We start from the raw sequence: 17,387 nt of genomic DNA, 5'->3' as shown, positions 1-17,387 counted from the left end.
GAAATTACATAGCATTACTGGCCAATGAAATATGTTTAGTGGTTGGTAGGATCACTTCATAGCATTACTAGGCCATAAAATATGTCCAGTAGTAGTGGGCGGAGTTCTTGTCAAAATACCAAAATCATAAATACCAATCAACACTTCAAATTCTCTCTTTATTAACTTAAATGTGTAATAAAACATATACAGTAATAGAGAATTCAAGGAATATTTAATGTAACCTATTGTAGGTCATTTTTAGGTCATTGACTGTTGAATAAACTTATTAAAATCTATACTTGTATTAGTATTACTGTATCTTATTCTTATTATTGTTTACTGTATTCATTTTTGACACATAAGGACATATGAATGGTGTTTAGTATTAACTCACTTTACATTATTGTACAGTATATCGTGCCGCATGCACAATACAGTCAACAGATTACATCGATTCCAACAAATTCAGCCGCACGATTTAAAAAGCCAAAATGAAATACCTAACCCCTAAACAATCAACCTAACCCCTGAATAAACTGTATTGCCGGTTTAAATTTAATTTAATCATTTATTTTTATAACTTCTTTTTTCCAATGTTTATTCCCTTCCCTTTCCTTGATATATTATGTTTTATTTATGTTACAATGTTTATCATTTATATTTGTGGGTAAATAAAAGTGAGAAAGAAATGCTGGTCAAAATTCATTAACAAAATTAAAATATATTCATGAAACCAGAATTTTGGACAACCATACATTTTGGGCAAGAACAAGTGTATCAAGTTTTGGAGAGGTCACTACTCTAATTGACATTTAATAATCAATCCATCTGATGGGTGGTTTAATTTTGGTCTTGGACTTTTGCCACAAAATGCTCTAAATATGTGCTCATTGAAGCGTATCGTCACAAACAAGTAATAAGCATTAAAATAACTGTAGGAACAATGACATAAGGCATATAGGTCGGAGAAAGTGACTAAATAAACTTTAAGCACCCGCAGTGAGTACAATGTAGCATATGATATTCTTCCACACAATAACAGTTGTGGAAAGTAAAGTCTATTGGTATAAAGTTTTTCCTCCTCCTTGCAAACAATTGGAACCAATAAGATTGACCCACTGATACCAAAATGGTCATTAAACGCGGTCTACACTATCAAACTTTATGTGACAAAAAATGTGATGTGCCCATTATATGGACATGATGATGTCATATCACTACCATATTTAGGCACATCACACTTTTTTTGTCAAACTATTGTAGACAAAGCTTCAGTTTGGAGTATCTCTCAGATTCGTAATAATAAAGAAGGCACCCTTACTTGGGTCTAAGCCAACCCTCCTTTCTCACCTTTCCTCACGTCCAACAACTCATAGGTTTACGGTAGGAGGTGGGTTTAACTTGCAATTCTAATCATACTGGATATAATACATTTTTATTTATAATAAATATTACGCAAAATTTTATATATATACTGTACAGTATATGCTCAAGGCTCATGGGCTTATCCCAAAGCTTGGTTTATACCCAAGGTTGGGCTTACACTCAAGAATAGGCTTATACTTGAGGATGATACTTAAATGAAACACTGTACCTTAGCAGGGTATGATTCTTGACCATATCCATCCAGTTGAGATGCCTCTGATATATAGGCGATCTCTGCCATGTCGGGTGACAGACCTATATGATGCTTGTATGTGTTGATCACTTCCTGGAGTAGTTCCGATTGTACCACAGTATCAATCTTTATGTTCTACAAATTAACAAATAAAGGAAGTAAAGAATATACAATATGAAGAGATTATCTAGTTTATAATTGGGTGTTGTTTTGTTGTTAAACGTTAACCGTTTACTTGACATTTCCTGTTTATGCTGTCAAGCAATTGAGGGAAGTGATGAATTCAGGATTTTGAAATAGGGACCCACTGCCTTGGTGAAATGAAGTGCTGAACCTGATATCCTATCTTTTGCATTATAATTTCCAAAATCCCCTAGGATCATTATGCCTATAGGGTATATTTATTCACACAGTTATTACTTGCTCACAGAAGAAACAGTCTCAAATTTTACACACTGTTCCAACTGTATTGAAACAATGACAATGTCATTAGATTTGAACTCATCACCATGACAAGTTTGGTTATTCATTAAAGCACCATATAACATGTACAATTACTGTACATATGTTGACTCACTTCAAAATTTAGGGTACAGAAAATGGAAGATCATACTACTAAGTAATCGAATGTACTGATAAATTATATTTTTATTTTCAAAATTTAGGATACAGAAAATGGAAGATCATACTACTAAGTAATCGAATGTACTGATAAATTATATTTTTATTTTCAAAATTTAGGATACAGAAAATGGATAAGATCATATTAGTATGTAATCGAAAGCACTGATAAATTATATTTTGGTATTAATAAATTCAAATACACAAAACATTACTCTCATTATGCAGAATATTTACATGCTATTTTTTTAACACAAGGAAAATGCTGGTAACAATTGGATCACTGTGATAGAAACAATGGCATGTTAAACCACACTAAATTCAGAGATATAAAAATTAGTTAAATGTACATACCTTTGGCAAAAGAATATAGTCTTTTAAAAATTCCAAGGTGTGACGATCTGGATCGTAATCTCCAAATTCAGCTGAAGAAAAAAAAGAATTTTTAAGTAACAAATAAATAAAACATTTCCAATAATACAATGTACAATTACAGAATTTAAATAATGTAACAGAAATAACAAAAGATCACAAACTGAAATATCCAGGTAAGCTAGGCATGAAACACACAAAATAAATACAGTACTAGTAGTACAGTACAACACCTTCTTTGGGAACGCCCATCCATTCAGGAAAATCTTTAGTGTGAATGCTTTGTTTTAACACTATGGTAAACACACATAGTATTCTAAGAACATCCCTGTTAATGGGAAATATATTTGGTCCTAAAGTTATGCTGTTAATAGGAATTCTACTAACATGCTGAAATCAGAATATTATGGAACTTTACCTGTCGCTTTAGCATAGAGACACCATGCCAGCCTGCTAAGATATGTCCCAAGTATGGATTGGAATACCTATACACTTAATGTTAATTAGGGCCTTATCAATTAAAATTAAGACTTAATGAACCAAACAGTCAACTAACAATATTGAATACCCAGATTAAATGAACCTTTACAAACTTTAGGAATTAGAAACCAATTAAAATTCTTAAAGTGTTCAAAGTCAGAAAAGACTTGTTAACTAAAACAAACATCGATGATTGTAAACTTGGTTGAAAAGTTCTTTTAGCGTGAACGTGGAGGGCATTACGGTTCGTTGGATCGTGAAATTATAAAAACAAAAGGTAAATATGCCGCTACGAGTATGAGTCATTAATTAAGTCACATGACTGGAATTTTTGACAAATACGCATGAATTGCGATTATAGAAACATTTTTTGTTGTGTGTGCTTTAAAACTTAGCAAAGAATGCAAGGTCGTGGATAATAATATAATTGTTCTGAAAGCCCTTAATACCAACATTGAATGATCATTAATCCCTATTGCATTTTTTCTCTTTTAATTAGATAATATAGTGTGAAACCAAATTCTCCTAGCAATAATAAATAATTACAAACCACAAATTTTCTAATGTGAACTTAATATTTCACTAACACTTATTAAGTCCAAAGGCAAAATACTGAAAAAATGACAATGCTGTGGGTCAGTGGCTGGATCTCAATGGATACAAAAAAAAAAGCGAAAAGCTAAATCAAAACGATAAAGTAAAACAGCCAGAAAAGTTAGCAGAGCTTTCGGGCAACACTAGACCGTCAGCAACACTAACCCTTATTAAAGAGATACCTTTGGGACACAACAAAATCTCCCCTTCATAATGACTATTAATCCTAAGCTTGAGTATTAATCCTAAGCTTGAGTATAATCCCTCTCTAATTTATAGCACAGTAGGCTAAATTAGGACTTAAGACTTTGGTATGCCATCTTAGTATAATCCCATACCCCCAAATGTTCTCAAACATTTCTACACAGACCCTGTAAAACTATTAAAAATTTAAATTTTAACATTTATAAGCAACAAGAAAAGCTACCATTGAGTTCTTTAAAACAGATCTTTTCTCTTTATGCCATGCTTAAATATCTGTTGTCAAAGCTATAATAGAATTTGTCAAGATATTGATTGTGGTAAAGGAATGCCAAAAGAGTATACTTGTACTTTCTAAAAATAAGTGAAAGATAGTTAGTACTGTAGATAAAGGAACAAACATACCTTGGACAGCATAGCTTGCTAGTAGAACTGCTTGCTCTAGACTACAAGGAAGTATTCCTTCAATGATATCACTCTTCAACTGTAGAAAATATAGATACCTACAAAAAATAATATTTAAGCATCAATGATTTAACAGTAGTACAATACAGTAAAATTCCAGGCTCCTAAAGTCTTACAGAATTAAGGAGACACTGTGTTTTTGTATATAAAGCTGTTTTCACATCGCGCCCGAATTCGGTCCGGTGCTCTGAGAAAAATATCATGGAAAATGGGTTCACTGGTGGTAAAGCATTCGTAAGATTTGAATTCGTACCTGATTCGGACTCCGAATTCGGTGCAATTGATCAAGAAGCCATTCGTTTGCTGAAATTGTACAATTTTTTTCTTTTGGCCAATCAACAGTGAGCATAAATGACCTGAATATATGAATCCAGGCACTTTATTCTTAATTGCTTGAAATACTATACCGTATATACTTTTTTTTTTATGAAAAGCCTTGTTACTTGAATTTTCAGAATTAAAAATAAATTTCCCATATTTTAATTTGCATTAATACGATGATATGAAAAAATGATACAGTACAGTATGATTTTTTTCCAGTAAGGTGTAAAATATTAAATATCTACAAAATTAAAAGATAAAATATCAGATATCAAAAAAGAAATGTTTACAGTACATCCAGACACTGCTTAAAAAAAAATAACGGTTAAGAAATAAACTGAATTTACAAAGGATCTGAAGTTTTTGTAAAGGTTTATTGATTTTATTCTCATGACCTGATATATTTGGCTTCACTATTGTGTGTTGATTCTTTGGAATTTCTTTTGAAAAGTAAAAAAGGCTGTAGGAGGCATGTCTATTCTATGTCAGATTTACGTAAACACAACAATTTGTGGTGTGACTTGTGTAATAAGGCCACGCTTCTGGAAATATCACGTTGTTAAAGAATGTCCTCATAAAGTATTGATCTTTAAAAATCTGACACTAATAATACTGTACATCTTAATAATAATAATTGGTTTTTAATAATGATACAGTCGACTCCGCCTAAGTGGAATCTAATGGGACCGGTATAAAAATTTGAGTTACGCGAACTTCGACTTACAGATTTGAAAAAAAAATGCCAGGCCTAAGCCTAGGTTCACTCACTAGCCGCGTTATGGCTAGGCCTAGTAGACCCTGCCCTGTCGCGATCGCGGCCCACGCGATGAGCCTTCTTGAATTGAGTTTACTTAGCTAGCTAGCTAGGCCTAATAAATGCTAAGCCTCTTTATCGGCAATGATAACTGTATTTTCTTTTATGGTTTAAGCTCGAAACAATACGAAAACGTATAATAAATACATTTCGGTTCTTATTCGAAATCGGTATCCATTGTTTATTGCCATCTGTCTAGCACAAAATGGGTACCCACAAAACGCCGCTCAAGTTCTCAACTCTGAAACAACTCATACATTATACACTAGCGCAAGTTGTAGGACGCCGCCTATACTATACAACGTGCTTGAGAGAACCTATATGGTCCCACATTATCTCCTCTGTCGTTTGTTTATCGAATTACGTACGTTTCATCGGCTTTTTTAACGCGTTGTTGCCGCGTGATATGTGACTTCGACTTATACGATATAAATCACTAAAGAATGTGTGTATTCGGACCGCAAAAAGACGTCGACTTAGACGAATTTCGACTTAGAAATAATAATAATGATAACTTTTACTGTACATGAAAACCAATATACACCAGAGATATAAAAAAAGTGGAGAATAGAAAAGGTTTGCGAAAACCGTAAATACTGTATGTAGCTCAAACACATTCTGAGCTCACTTTATAATACGTATTAACAATGAACAATTCTTAAAAGTAAAACTACGTCTTGAAAAAATGTTTTATTTATCACTAATTTCAGAATGTATTTCAGAATTATATTTGAAAATGCCATTTAACCACTTATTTGAAATTTGTCTGTTATTACTAATAAAATGGAGGTAATTTTATTCACACACAATTACAGAACATGTAGAATTTACAGTATTTGCTGTCAGCAGAAAAGTTATATTTATACTGAATACTTCTACTATAGGATGAAGAGAAGGCAAAACTTTATTTGTTTGTAATTTCTATTAAAAGTGTTGCAATATAGCAGATCGCTATCCAGAATACACTGACATTCAATATTTGTCATATGTGTTTTTTAAATAAACTAAATTCCTTCCTATTTGCTCAACTGAACAAATTAGCTGATGATGGACATACATTTGTTAAGAGTATTGTTCAGAGATTTTCAATAATCAGATCTATTCACTTAATACAGTACTGTATGCTTGTTAATAAGTCAGAACAGAACATTTTAAACAGAATAATCAAAATACAGACTGTTCTAGACTTCCAAAGTAGGTTTTGCCAGCAAGATTTGCCAGACTAAATTCTGGTATTAAAAATGATGTACAGTTTAAGAAAATTATACATAAAACACTTATCTATAGTAGCGGTAACTGTATAGTAGGTTAGGCCTAGCCATTAGAAAAACGCACCAAGAGCAATCAATGACTCAATTGGATAGACAAATGTACAGTACAATTTACTTTTTTGTATCAGTAAAATTAGCTACATTAAGTATCAATAATTTGGTACTTTGCCTGAATTGATTTCTATAATTGGGAGAACATTGACAGTATTCCTATCAAATACAGTACAAATTAAATACACACACACAAACTATAGTAATATATCTATAATAAAATTTGATTTTAGGGAGAAATTTTTTGTCTTCTCACATATTTATTATACAGTACACAGTATAAAACAAGAAATATTTCTTCAGAAATAATAAATATTAACACAGAATGATCTTTACAGTATTGTAAAACTAGCCTTATACTGTATTTCAGTTCTTCGAATGTGGAATTTTTACCTAGAACTGAATTGAGTGATCCATTCAAAGGAATTTGATCTGTGACTTTTACAGGTAGAGTAATGTGTTCATTCACGGTACAATGACTAACTCATTCAACCATCTTACAGTAAATAGCTAAATGATCAGAGGGTATTCAGTTATCACCTGTACATTGGCAACATGGTTGTCTTCCACCTGTTTCTTTTTTAGTACTTTCAGACCTCCCAACCTTTCTCTAAAGCAAAATTTCAAAATCGGAAGATATATTTGTTTCTGAAGGACTGGGTGGAATAAATCGAGAAATGACTACAATTTTTTGGGATCTTCATAATGATATTCAAATCCCAACTTTTTTAATTTGCACTTTCATTATTAATCGTTTGCCCTTTTCTGTTGATTCCTCAGGGTTAGCAATAACATTCAGTGGTTGCAGAATCCCCTGCTCGACGTCCCGGGGCAATTAAAAAATCATGTCTGGGCATTGAAAATTTCTCTATCTGTGTCCCGATAACTTTCATTATAAGAAATATTTTCAATAGATATTTGCAGAATGTGCCTGACACACCTTGACCTCAACTAACAGAACAGAGTTGATTTATTAGGTTAAGGTTATAAGGCAAGGTGATTCAACATCTCAAACCAAAGGGCACATACTTTATTAACATAACAACACAACTACTGTACAGTACCCTTAGCTTCTTACAACTTGCAGACTATCACAATAGTTTTTCGCGCCAAGCCTTTAGGCAGTTATAGTCTAGGGGACGGAATCGATACAAAACAGTATAAAAGTGGAAGCTATTACTGTACTTTAAAAATGGGAATTTGTAAACTCGGACTGGGTATGCGCACATCCCAAATCATGTCTGAAAGTCTATGAAAACATCTGCTTTGCTGTTTGATAATTCCTTGTATTGTAATCAATTGACGTTTAAAATAAAATATTCTACGAAAAGACAAACTATAAATTAAATTTTCCGACGCTTTACACCCCGTGTATCTCCTGCAAAATTGAGTTTTGAAAAGGTTTTTTTTTTTTAAAGATTTGTTAACGCACCTATTGTGAAAGGAGGTGGGGAGTGTTAAATGATATGATTATTACATATAATCATATGTAATAATTAACATCATAAAAAGTGGAAGGGGGTGGCGATAAACGTACAGTACCTCCTTTAACCATGTCCGGTTTTGGGCAAGTTGATAATCTCCAATTCCTTACCTTGTAATCTCCTGGTTTAAGTGTTGTACATTGGACGTATACAGCATCACACCGAATCTCAACAACGTATCATGAGCGTTCTTATCAAGTTGCTTCTTTAATGGTTTTTCCAATTCAACCCATCTTAACTTGTAGTTCTTGTTAATATACAACAACCCAAAATACATTAGCTATAAGAAAAGGAAGGTAATGAAAATCCTGTATACTGTAGCAAAATTCTATTTGTATTTCTTTGTAATGTTGGCTGTTTTTATAAAACTTGGAAGTTCCGGGGACATCTTGGATAACTCGGCCATTGACCATCAAGATTTAATGGCTTTTCATCTGGATTTAGCAGGGCTTATGTACTGTACTATACAGGTGCAGAATTGCTGGATAAACATTGAAATGGTGTACAGATATAAATAAAGGATTTTACGATAATTCTATGCAATCACATGTTACTTTCGAAGTCCAGGATCAATTATTAGTGTTCATTGTGGTTACGTACTGTATATTTATTTTTTTTTTACCCACAAAAACCTCTATTCAGGGGATAGGGGATAATTGTTTTGGGTCATAAAAAGGTGTCCCCTAAATAGGGGTTCTACGTGTACTACTGTATATTAAATAGATTTTCCTTTACATAGTTACTTGGCTAAAATACTGTAGTATCCTACCTCGTCCAGCTCTAGTTTCTGACCGATAACTTCAAGGCAGTCTTGACCAGTGCCCTCAGTTGATAACGTACACTCCATAAATGTGTTGTCCAATAATTGTATTCTCGCAACAAATGAATTCTTGCCGGAGACATAATATCTCCGGGTTTTCTTAAACTTCAGTCCAAATGGCATTTTGAATTGTTAATTATTTCCTTCTAAATCCTTTGTAATTGCAATTCATATTTACCTGGAAAAAAAAGAAATTAAACATCTGTTGAAAATCAAATACTGTACATGATCTTCAGTAAGTTTATACATGTTGATGGTTAATTGTAAACTGTTCTGTAAACCACAACAGAACTGAGAATTTTATGTGAAAGTTTATATACTTTTTTTTTTAAAGTTTACTGTACTAGTCACTAGAACAGGTTAATATGGACATATTGTACATTACCAGATACTAACAATTCAGTTTTAGATGCAGTAACGCAGTTCCTATAGAAAAGTGGTAAGATAAACTCTCAAGATTTACAAAATAAAATCTTTTTTTATAAGTCAAGGATACAAAATTTACTGTATACTGTATGATTGGTATAAACGGGGTATAAACCAACCACAGTAAAGCGAAAGGTAGGACAGGTTTGGACATGCCAAAATAATTGACCAATCAGAAAACAGTACTGATTATGACAGTTAATTGAGAAATATAGGAATTTTTTAGGTACTATACTGTATGGCATTAACCCCACTTTCACAGAGCTCACAGCTGCATACCAGAAATATTGTGGTAAACCAAATACAGTAATATATATCACAAGAATAAGTATTCCGCCTTTTTCGCTGCGGTAGGGCGCCGCTATAAGTCAGGATGTATACACCTTTTTGTAACAGTCACATTAATCTAAGCCTGGACCACCTGTAGTGTTTTCAAGATAAAAAACTTTATCAACTACTGTACATGCCAACAGCATGTTAAATGCTGTTTCGATATTTAATTGTTCGTTTCATGCTATTTATTGGGTAAAAACTGCAGTTCGATTCATCAACCGGGCGCTACCGGGTGTGTTGTTTGCACGTTTTCACAAAAGATATTGTAGTTTAATAATATTTCTATATTTAACTTGTTTCTGGTTAAAAAAAATAAATATTAATTAAATTTAACATTGAATCTTATTAATAACATGTATTTTATACTAATTTATATCATAAAAACATTACTTAATTTACCAGGCGTAGATTAGTAATAGTACACGACAATGGCAAAGAATAGGCCATGCTGGTTGATTTTTGTTGTTGCTGTTTGGCCCTTATTTGTGAATTAATTTAGCATGGTGGTAAATAATTTTCTTCTAGAAGTGAATGTACACTAGTTTGTTTTTTATTATCATATAATTCTATTTAATTTGACATGTATAATGTATCTACTAAATCGAGTCTTGGACGTCACTATCTATTTATAATGCAAAAATCGCAGATTACCCATTCTCTGGTGATATATTCTTTGGGTAAACCCAACAAACTGCTGGTAGGGTTGTTTACCCTTCTTATTCCACCAATATACCAGTATTATTAGACACTACACATCATGAAATAAAAAAAACCATTGTTTTTGACAGTCCTGATTTGAATAATACGGTAGATAATAAATGTCATAACGTTGAATAATAAACAGACTTGCAGGTAGAGTTATAATGTCTGTATACCATGTCTGTGAGGCAGGCAAGTACCTGGCTGCTGGCCAGGATGGACTTTAATTTCAATTCAGGGTATATGCATCTGTAGCTATATACAGACCATTTTCTGATAGAAATCCGAAACAATTAATATTATAAACAAAGCTTGTAAACAAAAAACAATCATTCAAAACATTCATCTAAAAAACAATACCTTACATACATGACTTCTAAGTCACTATACCATACATATATACTCTATTACTACTAGGCATTATATACAATAGGACAGATGCTAAGCGTAAGCCTAAAAATAACCTATTTAAATACTTACTAATAATAGATTAGTATATAATAATGTTATTTTGAAAGCAAACCAATAATTAAAATGATATATACTTAGAGTAAATGTGTTTATGCATGCAGTATTCCTATTTCTATCCTACCAGCGAGGACTTGTACTAGCCTAGACTAACTAAGTCTATATGTCAGACTAAGGACGGGGCGCAAGCCAGCTCGGCTAACATAACACATCAATCAAGGCCTCCTACACGGGCCTAGCTTAGCGTAGCTTATTTTAGACAAGACATCAACTAAAAGAAGAATACGTGATTAGCACAACACCCTTACCTTCCACCGCTTTCAAATAAATAGTCCTATATTTCGGATATTCATATAAATATTTTAATTTATTAAACAAACAATGTAAACAAACATATGACACAGGATTCAGTAGGCTAGCTTAGCAGACTCGACTTAAACCACCACACACCACCACTGGGGAATCCTCTATCCTGTGCTCAGACTGTGTACTCATATTCTGCCTCAAAGGATCTACTTCTTTTTCAATATAAGATCATTTTATTTTAAATGTAATAGATTAATAAATAAATTCCTACAAAACATAACCATGATTTATTTAAAGTTTAATATTTTAATCGTGACCATTAAATGTAATTTGTTTTTGTTTCACAACTTATTGCTTTATTGTAAACAAGAATATCAATCCGCATTGACATTGACACAAAAAGTGGGTTGAAAGGAGGAGTTATTTTAGGAATGTGGAAAAGCTTTTTATCAAAGGACACCGCTCAACCAGGATACGAGAGTCACACCATATACAAATTATGACATATATTGAGTCAATATAAATATCAATTATGAAATAATAACCCAATCCGTTTAACTTCAATCAAATTTTAGTTTCTGTGAATTTACAAACTGGATTGGAATACAAGTAAATTAATTTAAGATGTTGTATGAACATTTTTAGAGATAATCTGTTTGATATATTTATATGTTTGTATGATGTAATCATATATAATCGGATATTAGCCCTTGATGGCATTTGCAGCAATAAAGAAATTGAATTGAATTGAATTAAGTTTGTCAAAACCATCATTAATACATTTCCTGTGAAGGATGAAATAAAGGTAATCTTCCTGTATATCTGTACAAGTTCAAGTTTAATTCTTTTTTTATGCTAGTACAGTATTAGCTATTTGTTTTGAGAAACTAAAAATCGCGATGTTCTTCTTTCTTTACAGTATGCATTCAATAAATTAAAGTACAGTAATATTATTTTCTTACAAAACAACTCTCAGAAATTATTTTTTATTATATCAAATATTTGTAAACAACATTGTTAGATTTTTGTAAATCATCTGTGTCATCCTGAGAAAATGTTTATCATTATGTAATTATGTGGTGCATAAAACGGAAGTAATGTCGCGCGCGTCACGTGTGTGCTACGCGCTTCCGAATCAAGTAGGTCATCACACTTTATCAGTACTACTATTATACGAAAACTATTGCACTGCCAATAGAGGGGGTAGTTGTGTTTTTTTTTTAAACTTGGACGATCGTGTTTTTTATTTATTTATATATACCTTTATTATTCATAAAATACTTTAAAGATAGTGCTATACCATATCCTCATATCATGGAAACGTCGCTACTTGCTTTTAAACAAATTAATTTTGTGCAATAGTCCAATAATAATTTCTAAAATTATTATGATAGTATAAAAAAAGACAACTACCCCCTCTATTGATAATCATAGTTCAATAGTTCCCGTCGTACTATGACTGAAAAATATAGTCCGCCCTCTCTTCCGTGAGAAAACGTTTTATATATTTTGAAAGAACTATTAAGTTCACGTCTTATTTAAGATATATAACGAATTATTTCTAATTGAAATTACTTTTTATTAATCGAAATATGCTAGTCTTTAATTAAAGGTTGGTTTAAACACATATAAGTCATTTCAACTCTATAATTTTGTTTCGAAAACGATGAACGAAATTTGCGAATTATACCACCACCTCCCTGATCACTTTTCTTTATTAAAATAAGAACAAATCGATAATATATGGACGATTATAAATATTTAATGATTATATTAGTATAAAATGCATAGTATTAACCGTTTTAATTAGGATTTGGTAGTTTCCTATTATATAGTTTTTTAACTTCATTTTTTGTTATTTTTGGAGGGAAAAACATTAAATTAATTTAAACAAATTAAAAAATATGGAACGCTTCACGATTTTGCGTGTCATCCTTGCGCAGGGGCCATGCTAATCTTCTCTGTATCGTTCCAATTTTAATATATGTACTGCCTAAGCGAGTACACTTATACCAGAAATACTGACTTCTATATACCCGTTAACAAATTTTATTTTCAAATATGTAAATGTGAATTCGGGTGAACGCGATTTTCCTAGGTAAAAAACACATTACCTGAATCGTTATGCAATTTCCCATAAGCTTATTGCCTCATAAATTAGGTTATTTTACATCTAATAATAATAATGATGATTTAATAATATATATTATTTATACTCATATATACAGTCTTTTAAAAGATGTCATTTAAATATGAATAGAAAATTGACACAAAAGCAACGTAGTACAAAGAAACAAGACTTCACCACTTGTATTTAAATTCTTTTGTCTTTATTCATCAATTCTTTTTGTTTGCATGTTGGCGGCGTGTCTTTTCTAAACAATGCGTGTATTCGCTATGAGTTCTTATATCATTTTGGTAGACCACTAAAACTTTGGTCCAACTTGAGGTTTTAAATTAGAGATTTATGACTATGTCTTATTAACTGTCTGTGATTTATAATTAGTATAAAATATTGATATATAAAGTTTGCGGTACACCACGTATATTAGTTCTGAAAAGAACTGTTGATTTTTTCAGAACTAATATATGTGGTGTACCGCAAACTTTATATCAACATTTGATTTCGCCATGCAAACCTTCAAACAATATAGTATATAATACATGATACAACTCTTTTATAATAAAGATATGAAAACTCTTGTTATATCTTGGGGTAAAATGGTATTACAGTAGGCCCGGTATTAAACCATTATATTCACGTCCTAGTTAAGATGCGTCTGGAATAATTTATGATTTTTAAATTACTTTTTTATACTAATTTGTTGTTGAAAAATACAACAAACCAAAAACTAATTCAATTTTTGGAAATCTAGAAGTTGCTACAGTAACTCAAAGTAACTGGTGATTGGTCAATTAGGAATATCTTGGATTGGTCCATTATTATTAAACAATTTGTGTTAATAGTTGTTATTCTACCTATTCCTGAATATATTCTATATTAATTTAAATGAGTGATTTTTGTTATTGATGTTGTAAATTAATAAATGAATATTTATTCTTAATTCATGCTAAGAATTATGAAATTTACTCTATACACCTGCTGAATAATGGATCAGTCTAATTCTCTCATCTGTGACGATAGTTAAAATATCGGGTTGTCGCCCTCTATAGGTTAAATATTTGTATTCAATATTTCATATAGAATCTAATACAACTTTAACATACTATACAGTTTTCAAGCAAGCTAAGACATTGCTAAAATGCTTTGTATGCCATATGATAACAAAATGAAGTTATTTGTTTAAGCAAAAATATAGGCAAATATTAATAATCTGTGTCATCCTGAGAAAATGTTTTTCATTATGTAATGTGATGCATAAAACGGAAGTAATGTCAAGCGCGTCACCTGTGTGCTACGCGTTTCCGAATCAAGCAGGTCATCACACTTTATCACTGCGCTGTCAGTACGGAAACGATTGCACTGCCAATAGAGGGGGTAGTTGTGTTTTTTTAAAAAACTTGGACGATCGTGTTTTTTATTTATTTATATTCACCTTTATTATTCATAAAATACTTTAAAGATAGTGCTATACAATATCCTCATATCATAGAAAACGTCGCTACTTGCTTTTAAACAAATTAATTTTGTACAATAGTCCAATAATAATTTCTAAAATTATTATGATAGCATAAAAACAGAGCCATATATAGAGAGAGTTACGACTTCGCGTTCACGGATTTTAGAAAGTCACGTGGTGTGCACGCCGGCCATGTTTGTGTCCAACTATGCCTATGTAGCGTATGGAGTCGAGTCATTTGCTTAAAAAATGTATAACATTCACAAGGCTTTAAATATCGAATTTAATATCAAAACAATCAATTTGTTTAAAGGTTTTTGTTAAGATAATAACGAAATAATAAAGTTACTGCGAACATGATTTTAAACAACAAAATGTAAAAACAATGCATTACTATAGAGAACCGCTGTACAAACTAAAAGCGCACGCGTAGAGCGTGCATGGAGCGCACAACAAGAGCCGTTCCGAAATTGCTATTTTTGTTGTTTTAAATCATGTTCGCAGTAACTTTATAATTTTTCTATTATTTTAACAAAAACCTTTAATCAAATTGATTGTTTTGATATTAAATTCGATAATTAAAGCCTTTTGAACTTTATACATTTTCAAAACAAAAGACTCAACTCCATACGCTACATAGGAATAGTTGGACACAAACATGGCTTCTAATCCATTCGAAGTCGTAACTCTCTCTATATGGCTCTGCATAAAAAAAGACAACTACCCCCTCTATTGATAATCATAGTTCAATAGTTCCCGTCGTACTATGACTGAAAAATATAGTCCGCCCTCTCTTCCGTGAGAAAACGTTTTATATATTTTGAAAGAACTATTAAGTTCACGTCTTATTTAAGATATATAACGAATTATTTCTAATTGAAATTACTTTTTATTAATCGAAATATGCTAGTCTTTAATTAAAGGTTGGTTTAAACACATATAAGTCATTTCAACTCTATAATTTTGTTTCGAAAACGATGAACGAAATTTGCGAATTATACCACCACCTCCCTGATCACTTTTCTTTATTAAAATAAGAACAAATCGATAATATATGGACGATTATAAATATTTAATGAATATATTAGTATAAAACGCATAGTATTAACCGTTTTAATTAGGATTTGGTAGTTTCCTATTATATAGTTTTTTAACTTCATTTTTTGTTATTTTTGGGGGGAAAAACATTAAATTAATTTAAACAAATTAAAAAATATGGAACGCTTCACGATTTTGCGTGTCATCCTTGCGCAGGGGCCATGCTAATCTTCTCTGTATCGTTCCAATTTTAATATATGTACTGCCTAAGCGAGTACATTTATACCAGAAATACTGACTTCTATATACCCGTTAACAAATTTTATTTTCAAATATGTAAATGTGAATTCGGGTGAACGCGATTTTCCTAGGTAAAAAACACATTACCTGAATCGTTATGCAATTTCCCATAAGCTTATTGCCTCATAAATTAGGTTATTTTACATCTAATAATAATAATGATGATTTAATAATATATATTATTTATACTCATATATACAGTCTTTTAAAAGATGTCATTTAAATATGAATAGAAAATTGACACAAAAGCAACGTAGTACAAAGAAACAAGACTTCACCACTTGTATTTAAATTCTTTTGTCTTTATTCATCAATTCTTTTTGTTTGCATGTTGGCGGCGTGTCTTTTCTAAACAATGCGTGTATTCGCTATGAGTTCTTATATCATTTTGGTAGACCACTAAAACTTTGGTCCAACTTGAGGTTTTAAATTAGAGATTTATGACTATGTCTTATTAACTGTCTGTGATTTATAATTAGTATAAAATATTGATATATAAAGTTTGCGGTACACCACGTATATTAGTTCTGAAAAGAACTGTTGATTTTTTCAGAACTAATATATGTGGTGTACCGCAAACTTTATATCAACATTTGATTTCGCCATGCAAACCTTCAAACAATATAGTATATAATACATGATACAACTCTTTTATAATAAAGATATGAAAACTCTTGTTATATCTTGGGGTAAAATGGTATTACAGTAGGCCCGGTATTAAACCATTATATTCACGTCCTAGTTAAGATGCGTCTGGAATAATTTATGATTTTTAAATTACTTTTTTATACTAATTTGTTGTTGAAAAATACAACAAACCAAAAACTAATTCAATTTTTGGAAATCTAGAAGTTGCTACAGTAACTCAAAGTAACTGGTGATTGGTCAATTAGGAATATCTTGGATTGGTCCATTATTATTAAACAATTTGTGTTAATAGTTGTTATTCTACCTATTCCTGAATATATTCTATATTAATTTAAATGAGTGATTTTTGTTATTGATGTTGTAAATTAATAAATGAATATTTATTCTTAATTCATGCTAAGAATTATGAAATTTACTCTATACACCTGCTGAATAATGGATCAGTCTAATTCTCTCATCTGTGACGATAGTTAAAATATCGGGTTGTCGCCCTC

The 17,387-nt window shown here is 31.4% G+C and overlaps 2 protein-coding genes and 2 non-coding genes across 5 annotated transcripts in view; all 4 read right to left on the bottom strand.

Moving 5' to 3' along the window:
* Window positions 1–11,460, bottom strand: part of LOC144852142 (tyrosine-protein phosphatase non-receptor type 21-like) — a 30,662-nt gene extending 19,202 nt beyond the window's left edge. For both annotated transcript variants that reach the window (XM_078709880.1, XM_078709881.1), the window contains exons 1-6: window positions 11,329–11,460; window positions 9,044–9,272; window positions 8,385–8,554; window positions 4,274–4,371; window positions 2,576–2,646; window positions 1,577–1,735 (exon numbers count right to left, since the gene is read on the bottom strand). In XM_078709880.1, coding sequence (XP_078566006.1) covers window positions 1,577–1,735; window positions 2,576–2,646; window positions 4,274–4,371; window positions 8,385–8,554; window positions 9,044–9,217 — 672 coding nt within the window. In that variant the 5' untranslated portion in view covers window positions 9,218–9,272; window positions 11,329–11,460. The remainder of the gene's footprint in view (window positions 1–1,576; window positions 1,736–2,575; window positions 2,647–4,273; window positions 4,372–8,384; window positions 8,555–9,043; window positions 9,273–11,328) is intronic.
* LOC144852162 (protein YIF1B-A-like) overlaps window positions 1,211–17,387 on the bottom strand; it is a 238,405-nt gene continuing 222,228 nt past the window's right edge. The window contains exon 8 of the transcript XR_013614266.1: window positions 1,211–1,222. The gene's annotated coding sequence lies outside the window, so the exon portion shown is untranslated. The remainder of the gene's footprint in view (window positions 1,223–17,387) is intronic.
* On the bottom strand, window positions 13,225–13,331 carry LOC144853052 (U6 spliceosomal RNA). Its single transcript, XR_013614370.1, has one exon. It is a non-coding gene; the product is annotated as a U6 spliceosomal RNA (small nuclear RNA).
* Window positions 16,117–16,223, bottom strand: LOC144853051 (U6 spliceosomal RNA). Its single transcript, XR_013614369.1, has one exon. It is a non-coding gene; the product is annotated as a U6 spliceosomal RNA (small nuclear RNA).

This window comes from Antedon bifida, chromosome 9 (genome assembly GCF_963402885.1).
Source record: "Antedon bifida chromosome 9, ecAntBifi1.1, whole genome shotgun sequence".
NCBI classification, from domain to species: domain Eukaryota; kingdom Metazoa; phylum Echinodermata; class Crinoidea; order Comatulida; family Antedonidae; genus Antedon; species Antedon bifida.
Note: the sequence above shows the minus strand (reverse complement) of the source record. Positions and strands in the feature narration are given on the sequence as shown.